Raw genomic sequence first — 24,090 nt, forward strand, 5'->3', positions numbered from 1 at the left:
TCCCATAAGCCCAGCAGGAGCTGGGACGGGGACGCGGCCCGTGTTTTGATGTGGTTTGGACATAGACAGTTTGCTAGGGCTCCTGAATACCAGAGATGTTTTCCCTAGCCATTTGACTCAGTGCTCTGTCGCATTCTCTCAGCAGTTGTTTGCATCACAATCATCCCGTGCAACCACGAGGAATTCAAACCTGAGGTGCTCTTTCCCCCTACAAAGCTCCAAACTAAATTTTAGTGCATCCAGCAAGCAAATCCTTTGTAAAAGGCCTTTGAATGAGTAGAGAACTTTTCAGTTTGAAATGTAAGTCTAGCAGACGTATAATTATGATCCAGGATTATATTAACTTTAAAATGTTTGCTTTATAGCCCCATAAACATTTTGTAGCTTAATGATTACATTTTTGTCTGGTGAATCTAACTTTAGGCTTATATTACAGATGTTGAACCTATCAAAAAAATCAAGAGACCTAGATCTACTGGGCATCTTGGGGAGGTTACACAGACTAAAAGCAATGTAGTGCTCCTATTATTATATAAGCATTTATGGCTGTGTGTAAAAAGCATTTTTTTTTTTTTTTTACAAGTAAAAAATATCTGTTTTCTAATGTATTATATGTTATATTATTAATATATTATATGTATTAATGTAATCTATTCCTGTGATGGCAAAGCTGAATTTTCAGCATCATTACTCCAGTCTTCAGTGTCACATGATCCTTCAGACATCATTCTAATATGATGATTTGATGCTCAAGAAACATTTCTGATTATCAAGGTTGAAAACAGTTGTTCTGCTTCATGGTTTTGTGGAAACCTTGACACATTTTTTTTCCAGGATTTTTTGATGAATATAAAGTTCATAAGCATTTAACACAACAGCATTTATTTGAAAGCAATATTTTGTCATTATAAATGTCTTTACTGTAAATTTTGCTCAAATTAATGCATCCTTGCTGAAAAAAGTATTTATGTATTAATTTATTTACAAAAAACGTACTGACCTAATGGACATTTGAGCAAGTCGTTTTTTTTTTTTTTTTTACGTTTATAAAATGAAATCTGGAAATCCAGTCACTGTGTATGGGGTAAAAACTATTACGTATATACTGATGCAATAATTAAACTAAATAATAATAAATGTTTTATTCATTAAGTAAATTAATAATTTAAATTGCCAGGGCCTATTATATGGAACCCATGAGTCTTTATGATATTCAAAGCAAGTCTGCTTGTTTATTAATAATAAAAGGTAATAGAATTTAAAAAGTAACAGTACACCTCTCCTCAGTAAGTCGCATTATTCATATCTGAAATGTAATATTTGCTGTTTGTGATTTGAAAAAAACTTTCAAGTAAGAGCATTATAGTGATGCTTGCCATATGAAACACCACAAAAATAAAAATAATAATATTTTGGAACATCTCATATCTTCCCCCCCCCAAATGAAATAGGTTCTTGAACCTTCTTTGAGAGAGGAGATACTGCTTTCTCAATCAAATGCGTCCATACGCACGTGTTACCAATAAAGGCTTCTTTGTCACGAGGGAAAGAGGGACAGGAAGAGAAAGTGAGTGAATGACAGAGAATGCAAGAAACAGCAGTGAAAACACTGCCTGCATGCCATTAATAATGAGAAACACAAACAGTGGATGATAAAACTGTAATACAGAGTAACATCCCCCCTGCGCAGAGGGCAGATGAACAAACAGGAGGTGTCACAGGAACATCCGGAAGATTTATTACTCTGAATTCCCCACGTCTCTATCCGGAGACCTGCTCAGTCCTCACACTCACACACACACACACACTGGAAAGTGCTTCACTATATTAGTGAAGACATTGCATAGAATTCCATTGACTTTATATCAACCCAGGCCAATTCAAATGGGGACATACCATAAACGTTTTTTACATAAAGCTAACTATAGTTACTATAGCTAATGCTGACTTAATTAAAATCCATCTAGATTCATTACAACTTTAAATGAATATTAGATTGAAAGATGATAATATACTGTGATTTTTTTATATATAAACAAAGCATTTATTTAAAATACAAAGAGGATGGAGTACATATTAAACCGTTTAAGATCAGCACATTAGTGCATTGATTTGAGGCGGAGCCAAACTGAGCTGTGATTGGCCGATTCTGCTTGGACAGAGAATAGAACTCAGTCCTGGTGTTTTGTGCGCTTGGTCTCCGGTGTGTCGTTTTGCTGGGAGAAGTGTTCCGACAAGGCTGCCAGGGCACGGTACCGATGGGAGATGCTGTTCTTCACTTCTTTAGGGAGCTCAGCATAACTGCCCACAGAAACACAGCACAGAGGAAAGAGAAAAACAAAAGCAGGATCAAATCAAGAGAGCTTTGAATGGTTCTAATCATTTTATCTGACAGCATTCGATTTGAGATACCGTTAAATAAATTGCCAATAAGGCTTGTGTTTCCTTATCACTGATTTAAGTTAATATTTCATCCTTTAAAGATAAATACAGAAATGTTTGCATTCTTACACTGCGATCACATGAACTCTAGGAAAAGTCTATCATTAATAGGTGTACATTTTGTTAATCAAAACACATTGGATTTAATTTGACCGATACTGCCACCTAGTGGTGAACATAAAAAAACACAATTTAAAAATCCAATAGGCCCTATGCACAGCTGCACTACTTCCTGAACTTGTGCAGGCTCCTTTGTTTCCTGTCTGCCAGGATTGGCCAAACTAATTAATCCAGGTGTGTCTGACCAATAACAATAATCAGACACACCTGGATTAATCAATTTGGCCAATCCTGGCAGAGAGGAAACAAAGGAGCCTGCACAAATTCAGGAAGTAGTGCAGCTGTGCATAGGGCCTATTCTCCTCACGTTTTTTCATAACCATCAGGCTGGAAACAAGGATCCCAGCCAAAATCCCTTGGACCCCTTGGCTCAACAATACGGCCCTGAAAAAAATATTATCAGAAATGTCTGAGGGAAAAATCTAAAACCTGCAGGATATTGGGTTAACACAGTTTCCACAAAAATATTAAGCAGCACAAAAGTGATAAGAAAAGCTTGCATATTAGAATTATTTCTGAAGGATCACGTGACACCAAAGACTGTACAAATGATGCTGACAATTCAGCTTTGCATCACAGTAAATTATATTTCACAATGTTACAGTTTTACTATATTTTGATCAAATAAATGGAGCATAACACTTTTTTTTTAAAGACCCCCCAACTTTCATCTGTGCTCATCTGTCAATGGATTTATGATTTGATAGTGATATTTGAGACAGAAATGATGGGGAAAAGAGAGAAGAATGCTCACCTCGGTTCTTCCTCTGAACAGCTGAACTGGCTCATCTTTTCCAGCACAGAAAGCAAATGTACACAGAGCCCAGGCTGATTTATCTTCAAAACCTGCCAGCAATTTATACAATCCTGCAAACATATTAAAGAAAACAGCTTAATAATTATTCACATCAATTCAATAGATGTAGACCAAAACTTTGTCAAAGTGTCTTACCTTCAGGCTTCAGTTTATCCAAGAACCATTTTCTGTCAAGGAAAGAACAATATTTACTGTACTATATACCATGCATATATTTTTTTATTTACAGCATATAAAAGGAACTAGAGAGAGACTCACATGTAAGGTCCTGGTAGTCCTCCTAGCGCCTTGAAGCACAGACAGGTGTCCTCCACCAGCACTGGCCCATCCACCTTCAGAGAAAACACACGAGATAATGTGTGAGCCGAGGCATCAACCCAGTGAAAGCCAGTGGAAAAGTTTGCAATTTACAAACCTGCCTGACTGCTTCTTTACACTTCTGTATAGAAATCTCATCTGGTTCTCCCTGATATTCAGGCACTGTAAGCCACAATCACATTACAAATACAGCAACAGCATGCTTGAGAAGTCAACAAAACACAAGTATAACAGCCAAATACTTACAGTCAATCTTCTTAGAAATCAGTTTGTAGGGAAATTTGTCACCAAGGATCTGAATTACCTGTTTGAACAGGAAAATATTAGATTCAATTAGTAAAATAATTTTAATTACAAAAGCATATACTGTGTTTGACGCAGTTTAAAACAATACTAACCTCTGCTGAATCATATTTTAATTTAGGCTGAATTTTGGCCCTTTCCAGTGTTTTTAATTTGAATTGCCTACATAATGTTTATATTTTATTAATTTAATTATTACATAATTTATTTTTACCGTTTATTTCTAGAAAATGTCAAGATCATGGTTTTTATTTTATCAAATAAAAAAAACTGTTAATAAAACATTTATGATTTGCTGTATTATATTATTGTTGACCATGATCCTAACCACTGAACACAAATCAAAACTTATTTAACATTTCAGGCCGTGTTTTGTAGCCTATTTGTGGGAATAGCTCAAATGTGTGCAGTTGATAACTTGAATCTAAAAATAAAAATCTTATAACCTATAAAATCCACTAACTCAAATTAGTCGTTTATTTATCAGGACTGGACAAGGAATATTTATGAAGCTGCCATTACATGTGAGGAGAGGAGTGACTATTCATGCACTGCAAGACGCTTATTCACATTCTGTTTTACGCTGTATTTGATACTTTATGGCTGGTTCACTATTATGAAACACGCCATACTCTCACCTCTTCCAATTTTTTCGCGTTCCCGGTAACGAATACCACAGCTCTGCCGGTAGGTACTGCCATGCTTCAGCCTGTTTCGACCCCGCGACAACGCACTGTAGGAACGGTTAAAACGTTCGGCCTCTGTCATGCCATAAACCAATCGTATTCATCGATCTAAAACTTCCACCAATCAGTGAACGCATATACCACACTCTAGACACACCCCCCTCACACACTGACCAATCGCTGCTTGTTCTATATCCTTCTTGTCCTTCTGTAAAATCACTCCGGGTGGTGGAGTGGAACGTGCAAAACATGTGGGAGAGCGTCATCACATGTCAACTACTGCAGCATAGAGATCGTATCTTCAGTAACATTTACCCTCTAAATATCTTGGTAAAGTTTTATCTGCCTGCAAAAAGTTATAATTCATCAGTTAAATCTAAATAAAGCTTAATTGAGAGGGGGCTTGAGGATCCGATCCATAAGCATGAGCTTATTGCCTCGCACCGCTGAGGAGTTCAGCTCAGCCGAATACTGGGAGCGCTTTTTCCGTAAAAGAGGAGAAAAGGCTTTCGAGTGGTACGGAGACTACAACTCGCTCTGCGGTGTGCTACATAAATACATTAAACCCCGTGATAAGGTAACTATGATTTCAATAATACCAGACTTTAATGATTCCTGATGCTCGTCTCATGTCAAGTTCAAATGTCATAAATACCGTTCAAATGTTTGGGGTCAGTAAAAAAAGAAGAAGCTTTTATTCAGTAAGGTGATCAAAAGTGATAGTTAAGACATAGTATTACAAAATATTTAGTATCTATTACTTTATGTTTAAAATAAATGCTGTTCTTTTGAATTTTCTGCTCATCAAAGAATCCTATAATTTTCAGGTAGAGAAAATTAATAATCAAATTTAAACTAGCACTGCATAGTCTTCTCTGTATATATTAAATATAGATTTATCCTTATTAAAGTTACAAAAGTTATTCAGTCAAGAGTAGTGAGTGACTTATGTTTGAAATGTTTAAAATAAAAAGACAGCATGAGGTTTGTTTGGCTGCTGTCAATTTAAGAGCTGCACGGATCCAATATACTGTTACACGTGTTTTATTTCTCAACTGTCTATGTTCACTCAAGAAATAACAGACTATGTTTACTAGAATACTATCGGAGACAGGCATTTTTTATGTGAATATGTCCATATATATTTTTGGTAAATAATGACTAAACTATTTTTAAGCAACCAATAATTATTAAGGAACCTAAATGGGTATGTTGTACAAGTGTTATGTAAATGTATAGCCTAAGTAGAATTGTAACTGTTGGCCTGCAGGTGTTGGTGGTCGGCTGTGGTAACTCTGAGCTGAGTGAACAGCTCTATGATGTTGGCTACCATCAACTAACCAACATTGACATCAGCGAGACAGTGGTGTCTCACATGAACCAGCGGAACGCAGAGCGCCGTCCTGACCTGACCTTCCAGCAGGTGGATGCCACCCAGACAGGCTTTGAGAGCGGGAGCTTTCAGGCAGCCCTAGATAAGGGCACGCTTGATGCCATGGCTTCAGAAGAGGACGGTGCTCTTGCAGGCAGGATGCTTGCTGAAGTTGTCAGAGTTTTGAGTGTTGGGGGCCGGTACGTCTGCGTAACATTAGCCCAGGAGCATGTCATAAAGCTGGCTGTGGAACATTTCGCTCAGGGCTGGGCTGTACGAATTCACTGTCTATGTGGACAGCAGAATGAAGTGTCCGATAGTACCTCCTTCGCTCTCCCTGTTTTCGTTCTAGTCTGCACCAAATTCCGCCAAGTGCCTCCGTTTGCAGTGCTTGAGCTCTGTCAGGGGGAGGATGGCGCTCCAGTTAGACTCGCATCAGTACCGGAGCTGTTGTCTGCTGTGAAGGAGAGGCAGGCCTACAATCTAATGCTTCATAAGCTCAGAGGTGGAACAGACGCTAGCAGCACACAGTCCCTCACACTGTGCCACACAGCCACCGGCCAGCCACGATACACTCTTACTGTACAAGACAGCCTGCCTTCTGCCAAGCTGCCACGGAGCAACCACTTTGCCATCTTTGTCGGTGAGCATTTGGTTGTTTTGCCTCCTCATTTTTATTATCATTGTCATTGGCTAAGATAAGTGTAATTACCTGTTTTACAGAGTGCAACAGTCGAGTTCTGGAAGTAAAAATCCCATTCATTTACTCAATTTGGGAATTGATTTTTAATGATAACTTATGAACCGTTTAAGACCGAACTAATGTGAGCTGCAATGTTGTTAATCGATGGTCTATGCACACATTATTTCCATTTTAAATAATTGTTTAACAGCGGAGTTCATGGTGAAAAACTACATTATCCATGATTCTGCAAGGAAATCATCCATGAATCAACAAGCAAATCACATTCACACCAAAAAACACTTTAGTGCCCGCTCACTCCCATGAAGCACTGTGAAGGAAGTAGAGTCAGTTTCCCTATCAAACTTCTTTGATATTTCTATGCATAATATGTGTATTTTGCAATAAATGTAAAACATATTGTTTCTATATTTATTAACAACATCTTTAATTCAATAGTTTTAGATTTCTCTATAATTTGCAATGATTTGTGAGATTGTAGTTTTTTGGGATGTGCTGGAGGGGACTTTACAGAATGCTTCACTCTTGCATTGTCAGAGTAATTGATGCACCGCTTGATGGAAATAACATCACAACATTTATTTACATCAAGAGGTGTATCGATTTTTGGTCAAGAATCAAGATCTTGTATTGACAATGCAAGAGTCAAGGACTATTTTTCAAAGTAAAATCTACTACGGCACATCCCAAAAACTTAAGGTCTGGACTCCGAGGAGCCGATTCATGTGTGAAAATGATTCGCCATGCTCCCTCCCAACCATTCTTTCACAATCTGTGCCTGATGAATCTTGATATTGTCATCCTGGAAGATGGCCATGATCTCTCTTCCTACATGGAAATGAAAAGCTACACAATCCATCAATTAGGGTTAAAAGAACCGTTGCCAAACATAAAACATGCTAGAAACATTATATTCACTGCAATAATCATCCAATCATAGACTCTTAGCCTTAAGCATTTGCCAATTAAACAGCAACTTTTATTTAAAAAAATAATTAAACTTTTTTTTAAAATATTTTATTTTATTTTTAGTTCCTCAGGGCCGTGAGTCTGATTGGTTATATGGCTCAGCTGAAGGTCGGACTCAGCTAGCGTCCAGTGCAAAATTCAGACGCCTGGTCATTGTGGCAATGCATCGAGATCAAGAGTATGATGACATGCAGGCGGTCCAATCAGAGCTCTCTCCAATGGTGATGGAACTCGCTCCTCCTGGAATGCCAGCCAATCAGCAGGTGTACGAGCATAACATGCAGCTGTATCGCTCTTTATCTTGTCTTCATTCCTCGCTCATGCACTTTCTCGTTCACATTTGCTGTGGTATAGGTGCCGTTCCTGTCTGTGGAAGGAGACCTGGGCTGGAGGGAGGTCGTTGGACGAGGGCTCAGTGCTTTGACTGGAGAGTACTCTGTGGAGGATGTGAGAGGAGAGGATGGTCACCTCTATCGCAGGCTGATCTTCATGAACAATTCCCAGCTGGTGCAGTCCGAGAGCAGACTCAGGTCTAAAGCCACAGGTGCAGTTACAGAATACCTGGATGCTGAAAATTGAAGCTGTGTTTGAATTCTGCAATGTTTACAGATAGACTGAAGACTTATGTCAGTGTTTCGTCTCTCCAGCTTCTTCTACTCATAAAAAGAAGAACAAGAAAAAAGCCAAAGCTTTAATGGAAGCTAAAGATCGCATTGTGCACAGGGGGTTTCTCTGCTGTACACACCATGAAGTCATGGTGGCGGGTTTTGCCATGCTAGGAATGGATACAATCAATAATAAAGGTAAGTGTGCCAACATTAAAAAGCTTCGAAAAAGTTTGAAGCGTTTACATTTGGAAAGAGTTGTATCGTTATCTTTTTTAATTAAAGTGTGTACTTTATTTGATGTTAAAATAATTAATTAGGGCTAAATATGCAGACAACAATATAAGTCCTGAAGTAGACAAGTAAACTTCTTTTGAAAGAAGTCTCATCAAGCCTGCATTTATTTGATCAAAAATACAGTAAAAACTGTAATATTGTGAAATATTATTACAAAATAACTGTTTTCTATTTGAATTTATTTTAAAATGTAATGTATTCCTGTGATGGTTACGCTGAATTTTCAGCTTCATTACTCCAGTCTTCAGTGTCACATGATCCTTCAGAAATAATTTTAAATATGATGATTTGGTGCTTAAGAAACATTTCTGATTATTATCAATTATAATATCTATCAATACAATTTTAATTATTAATTTATTTTACTGTGGTTCTTTTGAAAAACTAGTTTGAAATGTATCATTATTATTTTTGTAGTTCGGTTGCCAATTTTGACAAAAGAATAGGAAAGAATAGTTCACACCCTCAAAAAGTCGGTTATAATGTACTCACCCTCAGGCTGTTGCTCCATATGGTGTTATTTTTTTATTGAACACAGAAGCAGAAATTTTGGAAGAATTGATATGCAGCTCTTGTCGATGAATTATGGTTAATAGTGACCAGGGGCTGTAAAAAAAAAAAAGAGCCTAAAATAATCATGATTTTTATTATAAAATGAATCCAAGTTTAGAGGAAAAGACTGAAAATGTCACTGTGCACTAGGGCTACAACTAATGATTATTTTGATAATCGATTAATCTGTCGATTATTATTCCTATTAATCTGACATTATTTTACATTAAAAACATTTTTTATTAAACCAATGAAGCAACAACTCCAAACAATGTGTAATATAAAGACTATGAAAATAAATATACTAAATGTAACAATGTAGGCTATGCTGTACATTATATGCAAAAAATGGTTAAAACATTACTTGCTAGACCTAAAATCAACTGATTGCTTACTATTACAAATAAAAAATTATAATAAACAACAACGCACAATACAACTATTAAAGCCGAAACATATGTATCTATGCAACTTTCATGAAGTAAAACCACTTAAAGCCTTCCTTCCGCTGGAAAAAATAGTCCCTGACCATAAACAGCAACAGAAGTTACATACATTATTTCACCAATAGATGGCGACAAAGACTGTCTTTATGAGTGAGTCAGCCAGTAGAGAAGACTTTTACATTGAAAGGACTCAAACTTGAGATCACGGAGAAGGTCAACTGACAGATGACTAAGTTATGGGTAACTGTTATTAAGTAACTGTTAAAAGGACAAGATACCGCAGTGGACATTCAAACGGATTTTTATTATTATGAATATATAGGACTGACCTGAAGGAAAATGCTGTATCTACTGTAAATGCAGGTACACTCGCTTACTCGATCTGTCACAATACTCTACTATAGCTTTAATGAACAATATCGATGAGATCAAACATGTTTAAGTTGCTAAGAGTGGTTGCTAGGGGTGTTGTGTAGTGATACATAGAACAGTTGGGTGACGCGGTCATAGCCTTGTTTTATCGTGAATAAAACACAGCTATTGGCCAATCAGAATCAAGGATTGGAACTAACCGTTTTATAAAACATGATAGAGATTATAAATACAAAAAAAAACATCATAAACAAAATCTGAAAACATGAGAAACATAAACAGTTTGCATAATACCACCTGCAATGAATTGGGAGAACTCGAGTACCTTAATTATCACAGTATTCATATACACCGATTCCACCACACTTCTCACTCAAATGCTCATGTTAGTTAGAAACGTGAAAATGTTTGTATTTTAGTGGCGCACTATTAATGCTTTATTGCATATGTTCACTGATCATTTTGCATCTAGCCTGTACCCAGAATTCACAGAAGGGCACAGCATGTTAGATTACTACAGTACAAATGTGAGAACCAATGAATGTCAGATAGCTTTGGTAATTGATAACTAGTAGATTTCGGTCTGTTCCTCGCACAAAGCTATTGTATAAGTTCAGAACACTGCAATAAAGAGCATGAATCATATGGACCACTATTATGGTGATGAATGTCAGTCCCCCTCAACGATATGCATAATTCACAAAAAGTCTGTTCTGATTAGTCGGTCACATGTTCTCCAACAGATCACCCAGTGTCCGTGTTACTGGTGGGACTAGGTGGCGGGGGTCTGCCCCAGTTTCTTCATGACTTTGTGCCTTGTACACGGGTGGAAGTGGTTGAACTGGACCCAGCAGTGCTGGAAGTGGCTCAGACCTGGTTTGGATTTCAGACCGACAAGAGGCTGAAAGTTATACTTGGAGACGGACTGGAGCACATCAAAACACTGGAGAGCCAAGGTGAGAGAACATCTAGACTCGTAATGCTAAACCTTTTTGATTCTAAGGCCCCCTGTTGTCCACAACAATATTCGATGGCCTATTAGTCATCTATTTTATGGAGAAGACATGGAGGTGGATTTGGGTTTCAGCTGCTTTGCTCAAGACAACCTGTTCCTTCTAATATATGTAAAAAAAATTCTGCACTCTTTATAGGGGGACATTCTTTTGATGTCATCATGTTTGACGTTGACTGCAAAGACACAACCCTGGGCATGAGCTGCCCTCCATCTGCCTTTGTAGAAACATCACTTCTGAAGAATGTTTACAGCTTATTAACCCCTCAAGGTAAGCACTAAAAGAAGTTTGAAAAGTTCTGATTTTGAGATAGTTTGTAAAATATACATTTGTGCTGTAATAAGTGGTTGTTTTCCATGATCAAGCTTACTTTTTCCCTTCCCACAGGACTATTTATGCTGAACCTCGTGTGTCGAGACTCGGCTCTCAGGAAGTCAGTTCTCGAACGTGTTCAAGCCGTGTTCCCGCGTGTGTTCTCTCGTGAAATCGAGGGTGAAGTCAACGAGGTGCTACTGTGTTGCAGAAGTGCAGGAGAGGAACACAAACCTCACAGCGTTCCACAAACATTACAGCAGACAGCAAAAGACCTACAGAAGACACTACGTGCGAACACCCAGACTGCACCATGTGTGCCTCAAATAGACATTACTGCAATGCTGAATGACCTGAAAGTCATCTAAAGGTGTGGAGAGAATAAAATAAATGACTTATTTCACTTGTGCGCATCATTTTCAAGGAATTATTCAAGTCCCAGTCTCGTGTTGGCATATAGTCTGGTCCATATTGCATCCTATTGTGGAAAATAACAAAACGTCTACTTAGAAAGGAGGAGATCATCTGATTGACCGTTAAAGTCACTATTCATTTTTTTATGGAATATTGTGGCATTTATTATAAATTATTTATCCACACACATCAATATCATTTTGTGATAGATGTTCCCTTTCTCTTCCAGTGCTTTTAAAGAAAACACCAAAATAGTATTTCAAATGTTCAAAAGTATTTGAACGTGTTAACCAGGCTTGTGCAAAATTCAGAATTTCAGAATTGGCCTCCATTCAATTCATGAATTTGAATTTGAATTGAATTGACTCCGCCCCACAGGAAGTTGAATTTCAATTGGAATGACAGGAAGGGGAATTAAATTCATGGCAATTTAAAGAAATTCCACAGTCACACAACAGAGAATGTTTTGAAACTCACATACATTCAGTGTTAGGAAGGTTACTTTGGAAATGTAATTGCTTACTGTTAAGTTACCCATTATAAATGTGGTTTGGATTACTTTATCAATGCAAAGCAATTTCCTTTTAATTTGATTAGTAACTAATTAAATTACACATTCTACCTCAGTAATACAACTAAATACAGTTACATTAATTTTGTAATTTAATAACATAATTTCATTACACGTAACTAGTCACTCCTCAACCCTGCATACATTTTGTTCTAAAATATAGATAATGATCACATTTTTGAAATAAATTACCCCCTCAATGTTGTTTAATTAGTTTTATTCCAAGGTTATTTTCATTTCAAAGTAATCAAATCATATCTGACATATACTGTAAAGCGTCATTGTTAAACACTTCACTTAAAATATGTATATGAATTTTTATTGAATTGCAATTCTGCTTCCTTTAATTAAAAATTTGTATTGTAAGTCTAGATCCTGTTCTTGACATCAATTCAAATTCAAGAATTTAATTGGAATTCAGTCATTCTCAATTCAATTCTGGATTGTGCACAAGCCTGGTGTTAACTATACCAACTTTTATCAGCAAAGTATGGAAATACTATAACATCAAAAGGCGTTATTAACCCAAATTATCAATAAAACATGCAAATCTTTTGTACTTTAAGTAATTGTCTTACTTTATAGGACAAATAATAGCAATATAGGGACTACACTTTATGTTCAGATAATAATAAGACCCATATTATGTCCGTACATTTTTATCTTGCTTTATTGGTTTCACGTTCAAACAAAGAAGAATTGTAATGGTCCTGAAACAGAAATAATAAAATAATCAATAATTCTTTGACATCAAATATCTGTTTGTTTGTTTTATTCCTCCTGAGATATGCCTTATAATAGCATATCAACTATGTTCATATAATGTAAGCTTTTAGGACATTTTTACTGGTTGACTGGTTAAAAATATAAATAAATTGACCGCTGTAAAGAGAAATGCTCTAGTGTTTACAGAATCAAACAATCTGGCAACCCTATAATGGCTGTGCAGTGTTATTTTTACTGGATGAGTCTACTGTTCTGACATGAGGGTGGATGCACCCTGCAGTGGCATTCACTGTCCTATCAAGGGGTGAAAGGCCATAAAAAAAAAAACTAAATTATAAACGAATAGTATTATCTACTACATACATGGATGGATACATCTCTATAGTTTCTAATGTTATATTCAGCTCTATGTATACCACTTCACATGTATGTTTGGAATTCTGGTGCTCCATATACTCGTTTCTGCTGCTCCATATATAGTATGTGTTTCCGCTATTCAAATAAAGGAGTGAATGATAGAAGTAACCACGTGTTTATATTATTATTATTATTTTTTTTTAAGTTTTAGCTTTCACTGAATAGACACGTACGATTAACCGGTCGCAACGGACTGAGTTTTGCTTTATATATATATTATTAATATTATGAATGCATACAGATTTTAGTCTGATGTATTCATTCTGGTCTATCGTTTTTAGATTGGGCCAGGGTCGCAAGCACGCCAGTCACGCAGGCTGGTACGTCACTCTGCCTTTTTCCATATCACTGAATTCTGATTTTTTTTTCTTCATACATTAATAACAAGCAATAATATACAAAAATACCATACTATTGAGTAGCACCAAATCTGTATCTTTATATTCCCCTAGAGGAGTGGCGTCTGCGCGAGCACGCGCAAGCGCGCTCAACGATAAACGAACAGTTGGCTGTCAGGTTTCGACCACAAGTTGAGTTTAGGGCAAATTAAAACGGAGATTATTACGATGATGAAAACGCCGAGTTTCAGTGAAGATAGTTTATTTGGTTTCTTTATATATCACCTTATAGTTTCTTTCGGTTCGTCGTGTATAGAAAGGGGTGTGTGTTTTTAAGTTCAGTCACTGCTCAGTGTCCTGTACACGAGCGCCGTTACTCTCAACTGCTCCGTCTGTCAGGAGGACCAACGCTCGGAAAAACGAGCAGGTACTTTAAATTTACAACGTTAACTGATTTTTATGTTCATTACATACACTTTGTAAAGACAAAACAACACTTTAATATCGCTAAGTAACGCAGTATGGTTGCAATAGTGGTTGTGTATAACCAATAATTGATTAGGATACTAACGTTATGCCTGGATAAAAACTGAGCTTATTTAAATTTGGCGAGTTGTTTATCTCTCTCTCAATTTGAATTATTTTTTTTGTTATATATATAACAAAGGTTTGCAGTGCCCAGTGATCCACGCGCCGCATCCTCGCGGCTCCGTAACCATGGGCAACCGGGGGATGGAGGATCTCATCCCGCTGGTGAACCGCCTGCAGGACGCCTTCAGTGCCATCGGACAGAGCTGCGACCTGGACCTGCCGCAGATCGCGGTGGTCGGGGGGCAGAGCGCGGGCAAAAGCTCTGTCCTGGAAAATTTCGTTGGCAGGTATGACCCCATCATAACTGGGCACTGTCTAGATAGCTGTCTATTATAATTAATAGCTCCTCAGTTCAACATTCCAGGGAATTGCTAAAACGTTATTAATGCCATTTTTATTGGTCAAACCAAAGTAGGATTTCAATAACAATCTGATATCAATGTATGGGTGGTAGGTAGGAGTCAGGGTGACTGAAGTATGATATAGACATGTCAAAATCGTAACAAAAGAAATGGATATTAAATGGCCATGTGGCTGATGGCGATAATCTCAGAATTGACTGATTAATTGGCTAGTGGTGTTGAATCGAGTCACTTTTCGGCAGAGGCACTGAAGTGTATAGGCTAGCTGAAGCAGGTGCAGATGGTCACGCTCTCATCTGTAGTCGGGAGCAGTCACTACCTCTTCCTCCATCTGTCTAATGGCCTGCCAAGCCAAAGTCCCTGAGCCATGTAGAATCTAAAGATTGACTTCATTTTTTCTGGACTATAGATCATGAGAGCAAGCTGGCGATCTGATATTAGAGAATTTAAGACCGTATTTAAATGCGATAGAAACACTTATTTTTCTTAAAAGATGAGTCTGATAATTTAATCGCTTATTGTCATTTGTTTTTTAAAGGCAGTCATTTCAAAAGGGATACTTTTTTTAATTGATTTCTTGACATAAAACAGCTTGATGTATTATATGGTTTCTACTGCAACCCTCTGAACTTCAAACTTGTGTGATCATATTAAAACCGAAAATTAAGTTAAGTGTGTAAAAAGACCCTAAACTTTTAAACTATTATGAAACTATTTTAAGAGTCTCTGTAAGGCATACAGTTCCAAGTCTTTAATCATCTATTATTTTCCCTGCACAAGAGAACCTCAGGATCTTCTCTTTGCACGCTGGTTTCCGCATGGAAAGACTGGGCATGTCCAACAGGAAGCTGTGATTGTTAGTGAAAGCTATTGTTTGCTTGGTGCATATCAGTTTGGTGAGCTGAAGTGAAGGGAATAGAGCCTAAGATAAGTGTGTCTGACTGAGAACAGGATTCATTGCTTATCTGAGACGGAGGCACTCAAGCATTCTGACCAAAATCCCAGTCAGTGTGTGAGGCATCATGCTTTCAGGCACTTAGTGGAAACCCAGTTTACTCTGTTTTGATAGACAGGCTGTTATTTTTTAATGACTCTCTTGAATTCTGTATAGCAAATGTTATGTTGTTTAGAACATGTTGACCCACTTCACAATACGCATCAATCACATACTATATGTCAAAATTCATACATCCCTGAAAGTGTAAAAACACCCTAAGATGTTACATGTTCCTCTTTTCAAAAAGACTTGAAAAAGTAATGAATACTTCAGAAAAGTGAAAGTTGCACTAAATGATGATGAAGATGACTACACACACTTGATGACACATTATAGGGCACCTACCCCTGTGTCATTGCATTATGCTACAGTGGCTTTTTATGATAATGTAAACAGCCACAAATATGTGGAATACATGTAGAATACAAGTTTTAACCGCAGACTTAAAGGGGTCATATAATGACATTTTTGTACAAGTTAATATGATTCTTAGGGTCTAAATGAAAAGTTTGTAATACTTTAATTAAAAATGATCATTAGTATTGTAAGAAAACACTCATTTTACCTGGTCAAAAACATCTCTGTTTTCAGCACGCCATTTAAGTGCATGTGTCTTTAAATGATAATGAGCTTTGCTCACCCCGCCCCTCTGTTCTGTGGGGCGTTTTGACCAAGCGGCAACCTCCCCGTCTCTCTCTTGAAACCAACACGGAAGTGAACTAAACGGCAATTCATCGACTGGCCGCTTGAGGCTGGCTGCAGAAGGGAGTCAAATCTGTATCTCCCCCATGTTAAAATGCCCAACTTTACAGCAGAAAAAAACATGTTTACAGCCTGGTTCTCTCTGTGGCTTTGGTCTATACAGCAAATTTTTCCCTTCATAACAACTGTGAGGGGGGTGAATTTTTTTATAACTCACCCGTTTAGTTGATTAATATTTAAAGTTCTGCAAAATGAAGGGTGTGTCCACTTTTGAGTGACAGGTGGATTCCCGCTGATGTAAATGCTAGCCGGTTAGCCGTCACTTCACCTCAGCAAATTCCAGCTGCTGAACTTGCCATCTCTGCCGTGTTTGTGCTTTTTTTCGGGATTATTTAATATAAAGTTAATTTAATACACCCATTACCTCGCCCACGCCTTTGGATTCCGCCGTTGTCGTCGAGTATCGTTCGAGAGAACAACCAGCGCTGTATTTCAGTTGTTCTCCTCTGTGAACATGCACTAATGGATGTCTGACAATTTCGTTGCTTTTTGGAGTTTTCAGATTTAAAGCCGTCTATAGATATAAAGGCTACACTCGTTCTGCGGTACCGTTGCTCTGGAACAGATTATAACATGCTTATGTACCGTCAGATGAAATCCCGCAGAAGTCTGTGTTTCTCCGTCCATAATAAATGCACATCCTTGAATGAGTGCGGATCTCTAGCGCATTTACTTGAACTTCATAGGTAATATATCTATGTTTTGACCCATTTGAGAATTGAGATGCGGCCAAAATCAGAATTTAAAGTGGACTGAATAATAAAGCTCTCTACGAACTTGACGAGCGATGCCGCGCTGACGGACCATAGACTGTAATAAAAGATCGACTGACATGTATGCACATAATCACGGACACACACACTCTCAGAGTAATATTGTAAAGTTACTGCATAATACATTTTCAACTAGCAGAATAGCTGTACATAATCACGATACACAGTCTCACTTGTAGCTATGTCTTTTAAATATTATAATATTTCGAAGGGCAAAAACAGGACCTTTTTAATTGGCATTCTGATTTTAATTATCAACTGTCAGTGTCACTTTAGCGCGAGCCCCTGTGCAGTTGCAGACTTGGTACTGTGAGTAGCATAGCATTAGCTCCCAAGCCTGCGCGCTAACCATGGAGCTAACTCCATAACGTCGCGCTAGGTGGGCGTGGTTTCAGATAGCCCGGTTCCTCAGCTCCGCCTCTTTGCCCATATTCTGTTATCCGGGAGTGACGAGCGGTGACGCGGGGCCAAGATGGCGACGGCCGGCTCCGCCCACTTTAGGCTTCAAAAATGCTTTTCAGAAACCTACAGGTGACGTCACGGACACTACGTCCATATTTTTTACAGTCTATGGTTTTGACACAACACACATGGAGTGTTGGCTTGACAACAGTTGAGGGTATATTTTGGAGAAAGAATGGCTGCGGGAGTCTCTGAGGACACATCTGTGCAACCGTATCAATTTGAACCGGAGTCGGACCCGTAACAAGATGCCGGCCCCGAAGAAGTTCGACAATTAAGGCTTGAACAGGACGTTTCTGAATGGTGGGTAACGTAATGTCACTTTGATCTATCTTTATATGTACTGGCAGGGTAGAGTAGTGAGATACAAACGCTATGTGTTTACTGATGTATACATTAGTTCATTGACAGATTGATGTTACAGCTAATGGTCATGAAAAACTTTTTTTCGGTAAATGTAAGCTTGTCAGTGATGAATAAAACTTTACACTCACTTCTTCTGGAGGTGCAGCAGGAACACGAATAGTTGGTACCGATTATTTTTTCAGGATCAGCTTCTTAGCAAAACTTGCTTTATAACGTTACTGACCCTCGTTTATAAAGCAGTCTGGGGATAAATGATTCGCACAAACATGAAAGCATTGACGTTGATCGTGGGGAATATTCCCTTCGAAAACAAAACTCAGCCACAAAACTCAGCCAACCGCGTCTTCAGCGGTTCGGATTTAGGAACATCAAAATGACCACTGTGTTCATTATTACACACAAGAGCAGAACACCACAATCGCTTAGACACCATTCTGCTCCAGCGTGTCAACAATGCCAGACTATGATGATAGCTTGCTCAGGGCGGGTCTGTGTTGAAATGCTGCTGTCAATTAGCAATCGTGGGAGGGGCGTCCGACCGTGTGACGTCACACGGTCAGACAGCTCGATTTGAGACGAGAAAACATATAAGGAGATTTTTTTTTAAACCACTGGATGGATTTTTATCATTATATGATGTTTGTGTACAGGCACTGCCAACACACATTTCAGTACTACAATCAACTTGTAAAAGTGCATGTACCATTATATGATCCCTTTAAAGTGCACTGTACTTAGACCACCCTTAGATACTTAAAGTCAGCACAAAATTAAAAATGTACCCTATAAATGCATGTCATTGATCTTATTGGGAATCATTCATCCATGTTTACATTTATTTTTTATTTTATTTTTTGACTCTGTAAACTTTAATCAAAATGTCATGACTTGATCTTCCTGTCAAAATGACAGACTTTTCTCTGATAATGTGTGCTAAACTTCTCTAATAATTTATTATGTTTAAACCCCGCCCCTCCACAATCAACTGAAAGCTCATATTCATTTTTTGAGTGCAATGCCCACATCTCAAATTAAATTCAAACCCATGACCTTGGCATTTCTAGCGCCATGCTCTTCTGTTTGAGTAAGACTAGAAGAATGCTACAAACTCACAGTTTACATTTATGCATTTGGCAGACAGTTTTATCCCATGCGACTTGAACAGAATTTAAACTGCCCCCATTATGCCCTTTTTAAAGATTCCTAATTTTGTTTTGGAGGTCTCCTACAATAGGTTTACATGCACTCAAAGTAAAAAAAAAAAACCTTACATTTTCTTATAATGTACACTGCACAAAACCTAATTTCTCAAAGATTCTAAAAACATTTTTTTTTTTTTCAGATTCAGTCTCATTAAACCCCTCATTTCCGCAAGCTACTCTGCTCTGATTGGTGGGCGGGTCAAAGTAGACATTGTTTGTGGGCAGCCAATGAAGACCATAGGCTGTTATTATGCAAATTTGTTACATTGTTATGTAGGTATGTAACAGAATTTGAGACTCATTTCAGAACTTTAGAATCGATTGTTTGAATAAGGAGACAATAACTTTGTTTGTCGTGCACTTTTGATCTTTAAAACTTTGCAGACCTTTTACATTTACAAACAGCTATATTACACACTGCGAAAGATAATATCTGAAAAAAGCATAATAGGTACACTTTAATTTATTTCCAATCAGTTCTTGCATTCCATGGGAATCAAAACCATGACCTGGCTATCACTCAAATCAAAATGTTTCTCCATGCTTCAGAACACCTGACCATATAATTATGTGGTCTGCCTCTGTTTTTAATGTAAATTGCTCAGCTGAAATACTGTACAATGAGTTGCAAATGGTTTTCATTTATGCACCAGAATTAACTTATGCGGTGCAGACAGTCATATGATGGCCTACTTAGAGCTCATGTCCAGCAAAAAATGAGTACATGTATCCATAGCAATGGGTTATATATGAATGGAGAGCACTGCACCCTCAGCCATCTGTGATCTCAGTATCACTGCCAGTCAGTGGAACACCAGAGATGCCTGGAGAAATGGGTTAGTGAAATGGGATCTCACTGATAGAGGGAGCGTAGTGCTTTGGTTTAGAAGAGGATGTAGTTGAATTTTACATGACTATAGATGACATGACAAAATGCAGAAATAAAATGTTGCTGATGTATTTGTAATCTTTTTTTGTTGTTGAGGAATTTCCCAGATTGTCACACTGGTTTACATTACATTTGCATTTATAATTTTAGCAGACAGCCAGACACTTTTACTAAAAAAGTGACATACAAATTAGCAACACTACAACACAAACGATTCATCCAGAGGAAAACATAAAAGTAATGTAAGAAGAGCATCAATACAAAGTTTGGAAAAGCTATACGGCATTTCAGAATGTTTGTAATGTAAACAATACACCAAGATACTTCCAGGTGGAGTAGTGATCCAGTGAACTGAAGAGATCCAGCCGGCTACTGTAACAGTTACATAGTTAAAAACATTGTTGTTGATCAAAGTTGAAACAATGATAAAAACGTGTTGTGTTTGGGGGTTGCGCTGCCTGATATACAGCAAAAGGTGTAGGGTTTTATCGATTTCCTGTGGGTGAGGAGGTTATAGCGAGTGGACGTCGTGTCATCAAAAGTAGTGCTAAAAGTAGGAAATCTTAATGATCCCCTAAATTATATGATTCATCCAACGTTTACCTTTCTGCTGCCAACCCTGCTTGCCCTTCAACTCTGCTTCATGTATTCTCAAAACGGTCCATTTACAAAATCATAGCAGAGCATTTATCTTCAGCCGGGGAAATTCGAGACTAATATTAGTAAACTTGTCTCTTTTGAAGATCAGACTCATTGCCAGTCTCTGCCTGAAGTAAAAGAGCCAACTCTCACGCATTGACCGTGAGACTGTCACAATTGTCACTTTTCACACGCTCTCACGCAACTTACTGAAATGTATTCCTCATACATAATATCAACCAATCAGTGTTTTTCAACCGCGCAAAGAGGTCAATATAACAGCTGGAGACCAATTATGTCACTAACATTTACCTCAGGAAAGCCATTTAATGACCATGATATATAGCACGTTATTTTGGCTAGAAAAAAAAAGCTATAGAGAGTATTTTGCTAATTATGTGTAGGCCTACTATATTACATATTTATGATATTTTATACTTGTATCATTAAATAAAGTTGTTATTATTATGATTTAAAAAACGCATTATATTTAGAAAATATAGAGCCTCTTCACGTCATGGTTGCCACAGCCTTCATGGCTGCCACTCCAGAGTTTTCAGCCGCCTTGGACGCCGGACCTGAAGCCACTAAGGCTGTCTTAAAGCATTCAAAACTGGCGGAGGCCGATCATGAGTCACCTATGCACTCTATTGACTCTGACATGACCACGGAGGTCATCCCTGAACTTCCTGCCTGCCCTGACACGACCACAGAGGTCATCTATGAACTCCATCGCCGCCGCGGTGGTCTCTAGTTCCACCTGTTTAGCCATGGTGGTCATCAGCCCCACTAGCTCCACCGTTGTGGTCTTCAGCTCTACTTGCTTCACTGTTGTGGTCTTCAGCTCTACTTGCTTTACCGTGGGGATCTACAGTTTCGCCTACTCTGCTGAAGTGGTCTTCGGCTCCGTCTGCCCTGCCGTGGGGATTTCTAGTTCTGCCAGCTCCACTGAAATGGTCTTCGGCTCCGCCTTGGTGGTCTTCAGCTCTGCACCTGCCCAGCCGGCTCCACCCTGGTTACTAACTTTGTCTGCTCCGCCCTGGCTCCCAATCTACCTCAGTCTCCACTCCTTCTTCCACCACACAGGCTGTGCTTTTTTATGGTGCTTTTGGCCAGTTTTGGAGCTTAACAGAATAATGACAGAATGTTACTTTTTTCTTAAGCTAATGCTTTAATCAATCTGGAAATGCTTACTTAAACACCCGCTGAAATGTGTAAACATTAATGCAATGTTACACATTGGCAGTGCTCAATTCATCATTACTGTGTCTGTTTACTACAGTAATGCATGCTGGGTACTGGGGGAGGGACAGGGTGAAATAAGCAGATAGTGAAGAAGAAAGGAAGGACAAGGGGGAGAAGATGAGGCTGCAGCAGTTGAGTCAAGAGGGGCTTTGTTAAGGGGTTAGAAAGTGGAGGTCAAGGGTAAGTATTGGGAATGACTGGGAATGTAAAGGACATTGTTGTAGAAGAGTGAGCCATGTGTCAAACACACAGATGAGTCACTGCCTAGGTGAAAGTTCAAGCTAAATACCACAGGCTGGCTTGTTCATATACTGTAGTTTCATGGCTAAAATATGTTCAATACTTAAGGCCCCAATATACTCATAGCGAAGTTATTTTTCATTCTTCTCATTTCGTCTCATTTCATTAGAAGTACAACTCCATTTTCAACTATAAAGCGGTTCTCCAGTGTGTTCATGTTTTTGTCACGGATGTCTGACTGAACAGAAAAAATTAACCAGAGAAGATTTCCATGTGAAAAAAGCCTCAGCGCACACCTGCCTATTATGTAATCGCCACTAACCAATGGTAGTACGGAAGTGTTTACCAGCCGGCGCAAACTTTTCAGGAAAGTTCGCTAGCAAGCTGTTTCAAACTCGCAACACAAACTCCAAAGAACTTTGTTTTAACCTGATTTTGTTCAAAATGATGTCACATCAGTTTGTTCTTTGATTTCTCTTGAAGTATATCAGGGCCTTTACTTAGGGCTTAGTGGTTTGTACAAATGTCAAACCCTCATTATGAGCAATACTAATAGTCGCCTTAGCAACCGCTACCAACAGTTTGTGGAAATATGATGATTCAGTTGACTATGATGATTTTCTTTTTCTATCTGTAGCCTAGTAGCAGTGCTGCAGGGATGATGTATTTTTGTAGGCAAAAACCTGTAAACGAGTGACCCAGTTCCATCATCCTGAAGTCAGTAGGTTTTTAGTGCATCATAGGCACAAAATAATTTCACGTTTCATTCATAAAAACATAAAATACATCAGTAATACCTCCTTGTGAATACCTCCTTTAAAGCTTTTACTTGTCTTGAAAAAGGCTTTTGCTACCAAGTGCCTAAATGGGACTACAGAGTTTTTTGGGGACATTAAACGTCATCACGCTGAACAGGAGAACTCCTCTACTGACAAGTCCGCTCTCACAGCCTCTTTGTGTTTAAAAATTGTGCTCTCTTGCAAACTATTCTAACTCAAATTTTCAGTGAAAATGTTTTTTAATAAAGACTGAAAGAGTTGTCGGAAGCTTAAAGGGATACTTCAGGATTTAGCATTAAGCTTTGTATCAGTAGAAAAACTGTAGTATTTTCAAATTACCGTGCTTCCCTCCCTCATATCCCCCTGAGACGAGAGATTTATGTATTTTTTGTCTGTAAAAAATCCTCCGGTGACGCAAAAATCGTCATTTTGCGTCATCGGAGGATTTTTTTGCCAGAGGCTAAAAACTACAGCCAGTAGAAGGCGCTAGATCCGCATGTTTTCAACCCGCCCATAGAGGGTGGGATCTCACTCACAGAATGTACAAATAGTGTCAATCAATCTTTTTTTGGAAGCTAAGCTAACAGGTTCTTATTCTGTGGAGAAAGCTGAGTAGTAGGGGTTACCATCCTCTTTTTCCCGGGCATGTCCGGCCGTCGAGATCGTCCAAAATGTCCGGGATTCGGCTTTTGCTTTCTGCAGTCGCCATTTTAAATACACATTCATCTTTACAGAGGTGAAGTATCCCTTTAACGATGGTGATGTTAAAGTCATGTGACCATGGTTTGTTTATACCCTTAGTTTAGCTTTTTTTTGGGGGGGGGGGGGGGGGGGGAGGGGGGGGGGTCATAGAGCCAATAATCCTTAGGCTAATGGAATAATCCTATTGGGTTTTTGTCGAGGGAACCAGGGTGATGTTAACTTCCGGGATGGCCTACAAAAATACGTCATCACTGCAGCAGTCTATGCTATACACTTTATGTAGCTTCT

The 24,090-nt window shown here is 38.4% G+C and overlaps 3 protein-coding genes across 3 annotated transcripts in view; 2 read left to right on the forward strand and 1 right to left on the reverse strand.

Annotated features, from left to right (window-relative positions):
* Positions 1-1,173: 1,173 nt before the first annotated feature.
* itpa (inosine triphosphatase (nucleoside triphosphate pyrophosphatase)) lies at positions 1,174-4,797 on the reverse strand. Its single transcript, XM_079584455.1, has 8 exons — positions 4,639-4,797; positions 3,944-4,001; positions 3,795-3,859; positions 3,638-3,711; positions 3,515-3,546; positions 3,317-3,429; positions 2,870-2,946; positions 1,174-2,301 (listed from the first exon to the last, which is right to left on the reverse strand). Exons 1-8 carry the CDS (start codon positions 4,699-4,701, stop codon positions 2,172-2,174), a joined length of 612 nt encoding a protein of 203 aa, XP_079440581.1. The 5' UTR covers positions 4,702-4,797; the 3' UTR covers positions 1,174-2,171.
* A 53-nt stretch (positions 4,798-4,850) lies between these two features.
* On the forward strand, positions 4,851-13,064 carry mettl13 (methyltransferase 13, eEF1A lysine and N-terminal methyltransferase). Its single transcript, XM_079639216.1, has 8 exons — positions 4,851-5,263; positions 5,957-6,701; positions 7,794-7,993; positions 8,085-8,274; positions 8,378-8,533; positions 10,746-10,958; positions 11,154-11,285; positions 11,403-13,064. Exons 1-8 carry the CDS (start codon positions 5,111-5,113, stop codon positions 11,693-11,695), a joined length of 2,082 nt encoding a protein of 693 aa, XP_079495342.1. The 5' UTR covers positions 4,851-5,110; the 3' UTR covers positions 11,696-13,064.
* An 864-nt stretch (positions 13,065-13,928) lies between these two features.
* The window catches only part of dnm3a (dynamin 3a), a 46,272-nt gene continuing 36,110 nt past the window's right edge, over positions 13,929-24,090 (forward strand). Inside the window, exons 1-2 of the mRNA XM_079583849.1 lie at positions 13,929-14,220; positions 14,461-14,671. Of these exons, the coding sequence (XP_079439975.1) occupies positions 14,511-14,671 (161 nt within the window). The 5' untranslated portion in view covers positions 13,929-14,220; positions 14,461-14,510. The remainder of the gene's footprint in view (positions 14,221-14,460; positions 14,672-24,090) is intronic.

The sequence above is a fragment of the Phoxinus phoxinus genome (genome assembly GCF_949152265.1).
Source record: "Phoxinus phoxinus genome assembly, chromosome: 16".
Lineage (NCBI taxonomy): Eukaryota > Metazoa > Chordata > Actinopteri > Cypriniformes > Leuciscidae > Phoxinus > Phoxinus phoxinus.

Coding starts and splice junctions, on each gene's coding strand:
- itpa (XM_079584455.1), bottom strand. CDS start 4,701: ATGGCAGTACCTACCGGCAGAGCTGTGGTATTCGTTACCGGGAACGCG. Junction 4,002..4,638: donor ACGCGAAAAAATTGGAAGAG/GTGAGAGTATGG, acceptor CTGTTCAAACAG/GTAATTCAGATCCTTGGTGA. Junction 3,860..3,943: donor GATTTCTAAGAAGATTGACT/GTAAGTATTTGG, acceptor TGTGGCTTACAG/TGCCTGAATATCAGGGAGAA.
- mettl13 (XM_079639216.1), top strand. CDS start 5,111: ATGAGCTTATTGCCTCGCACCGCTGAGGAGTTCAGCTCAGCCGAATAC. Junction 5,264..5,956: donor ACATTAAACCCCGTGATAAG/GTAACTATGATT, acceptor GTTGGCCTGCAG/GTGTTGGTGGTCGGCTGTGG. Junction 10,959..11,153: donor CAAAACACTGGAGAGCCAAG/GTGAGAGAACAT, acceptor CACTCTTTATAG/GGGGACATTCTTTTGATGTC.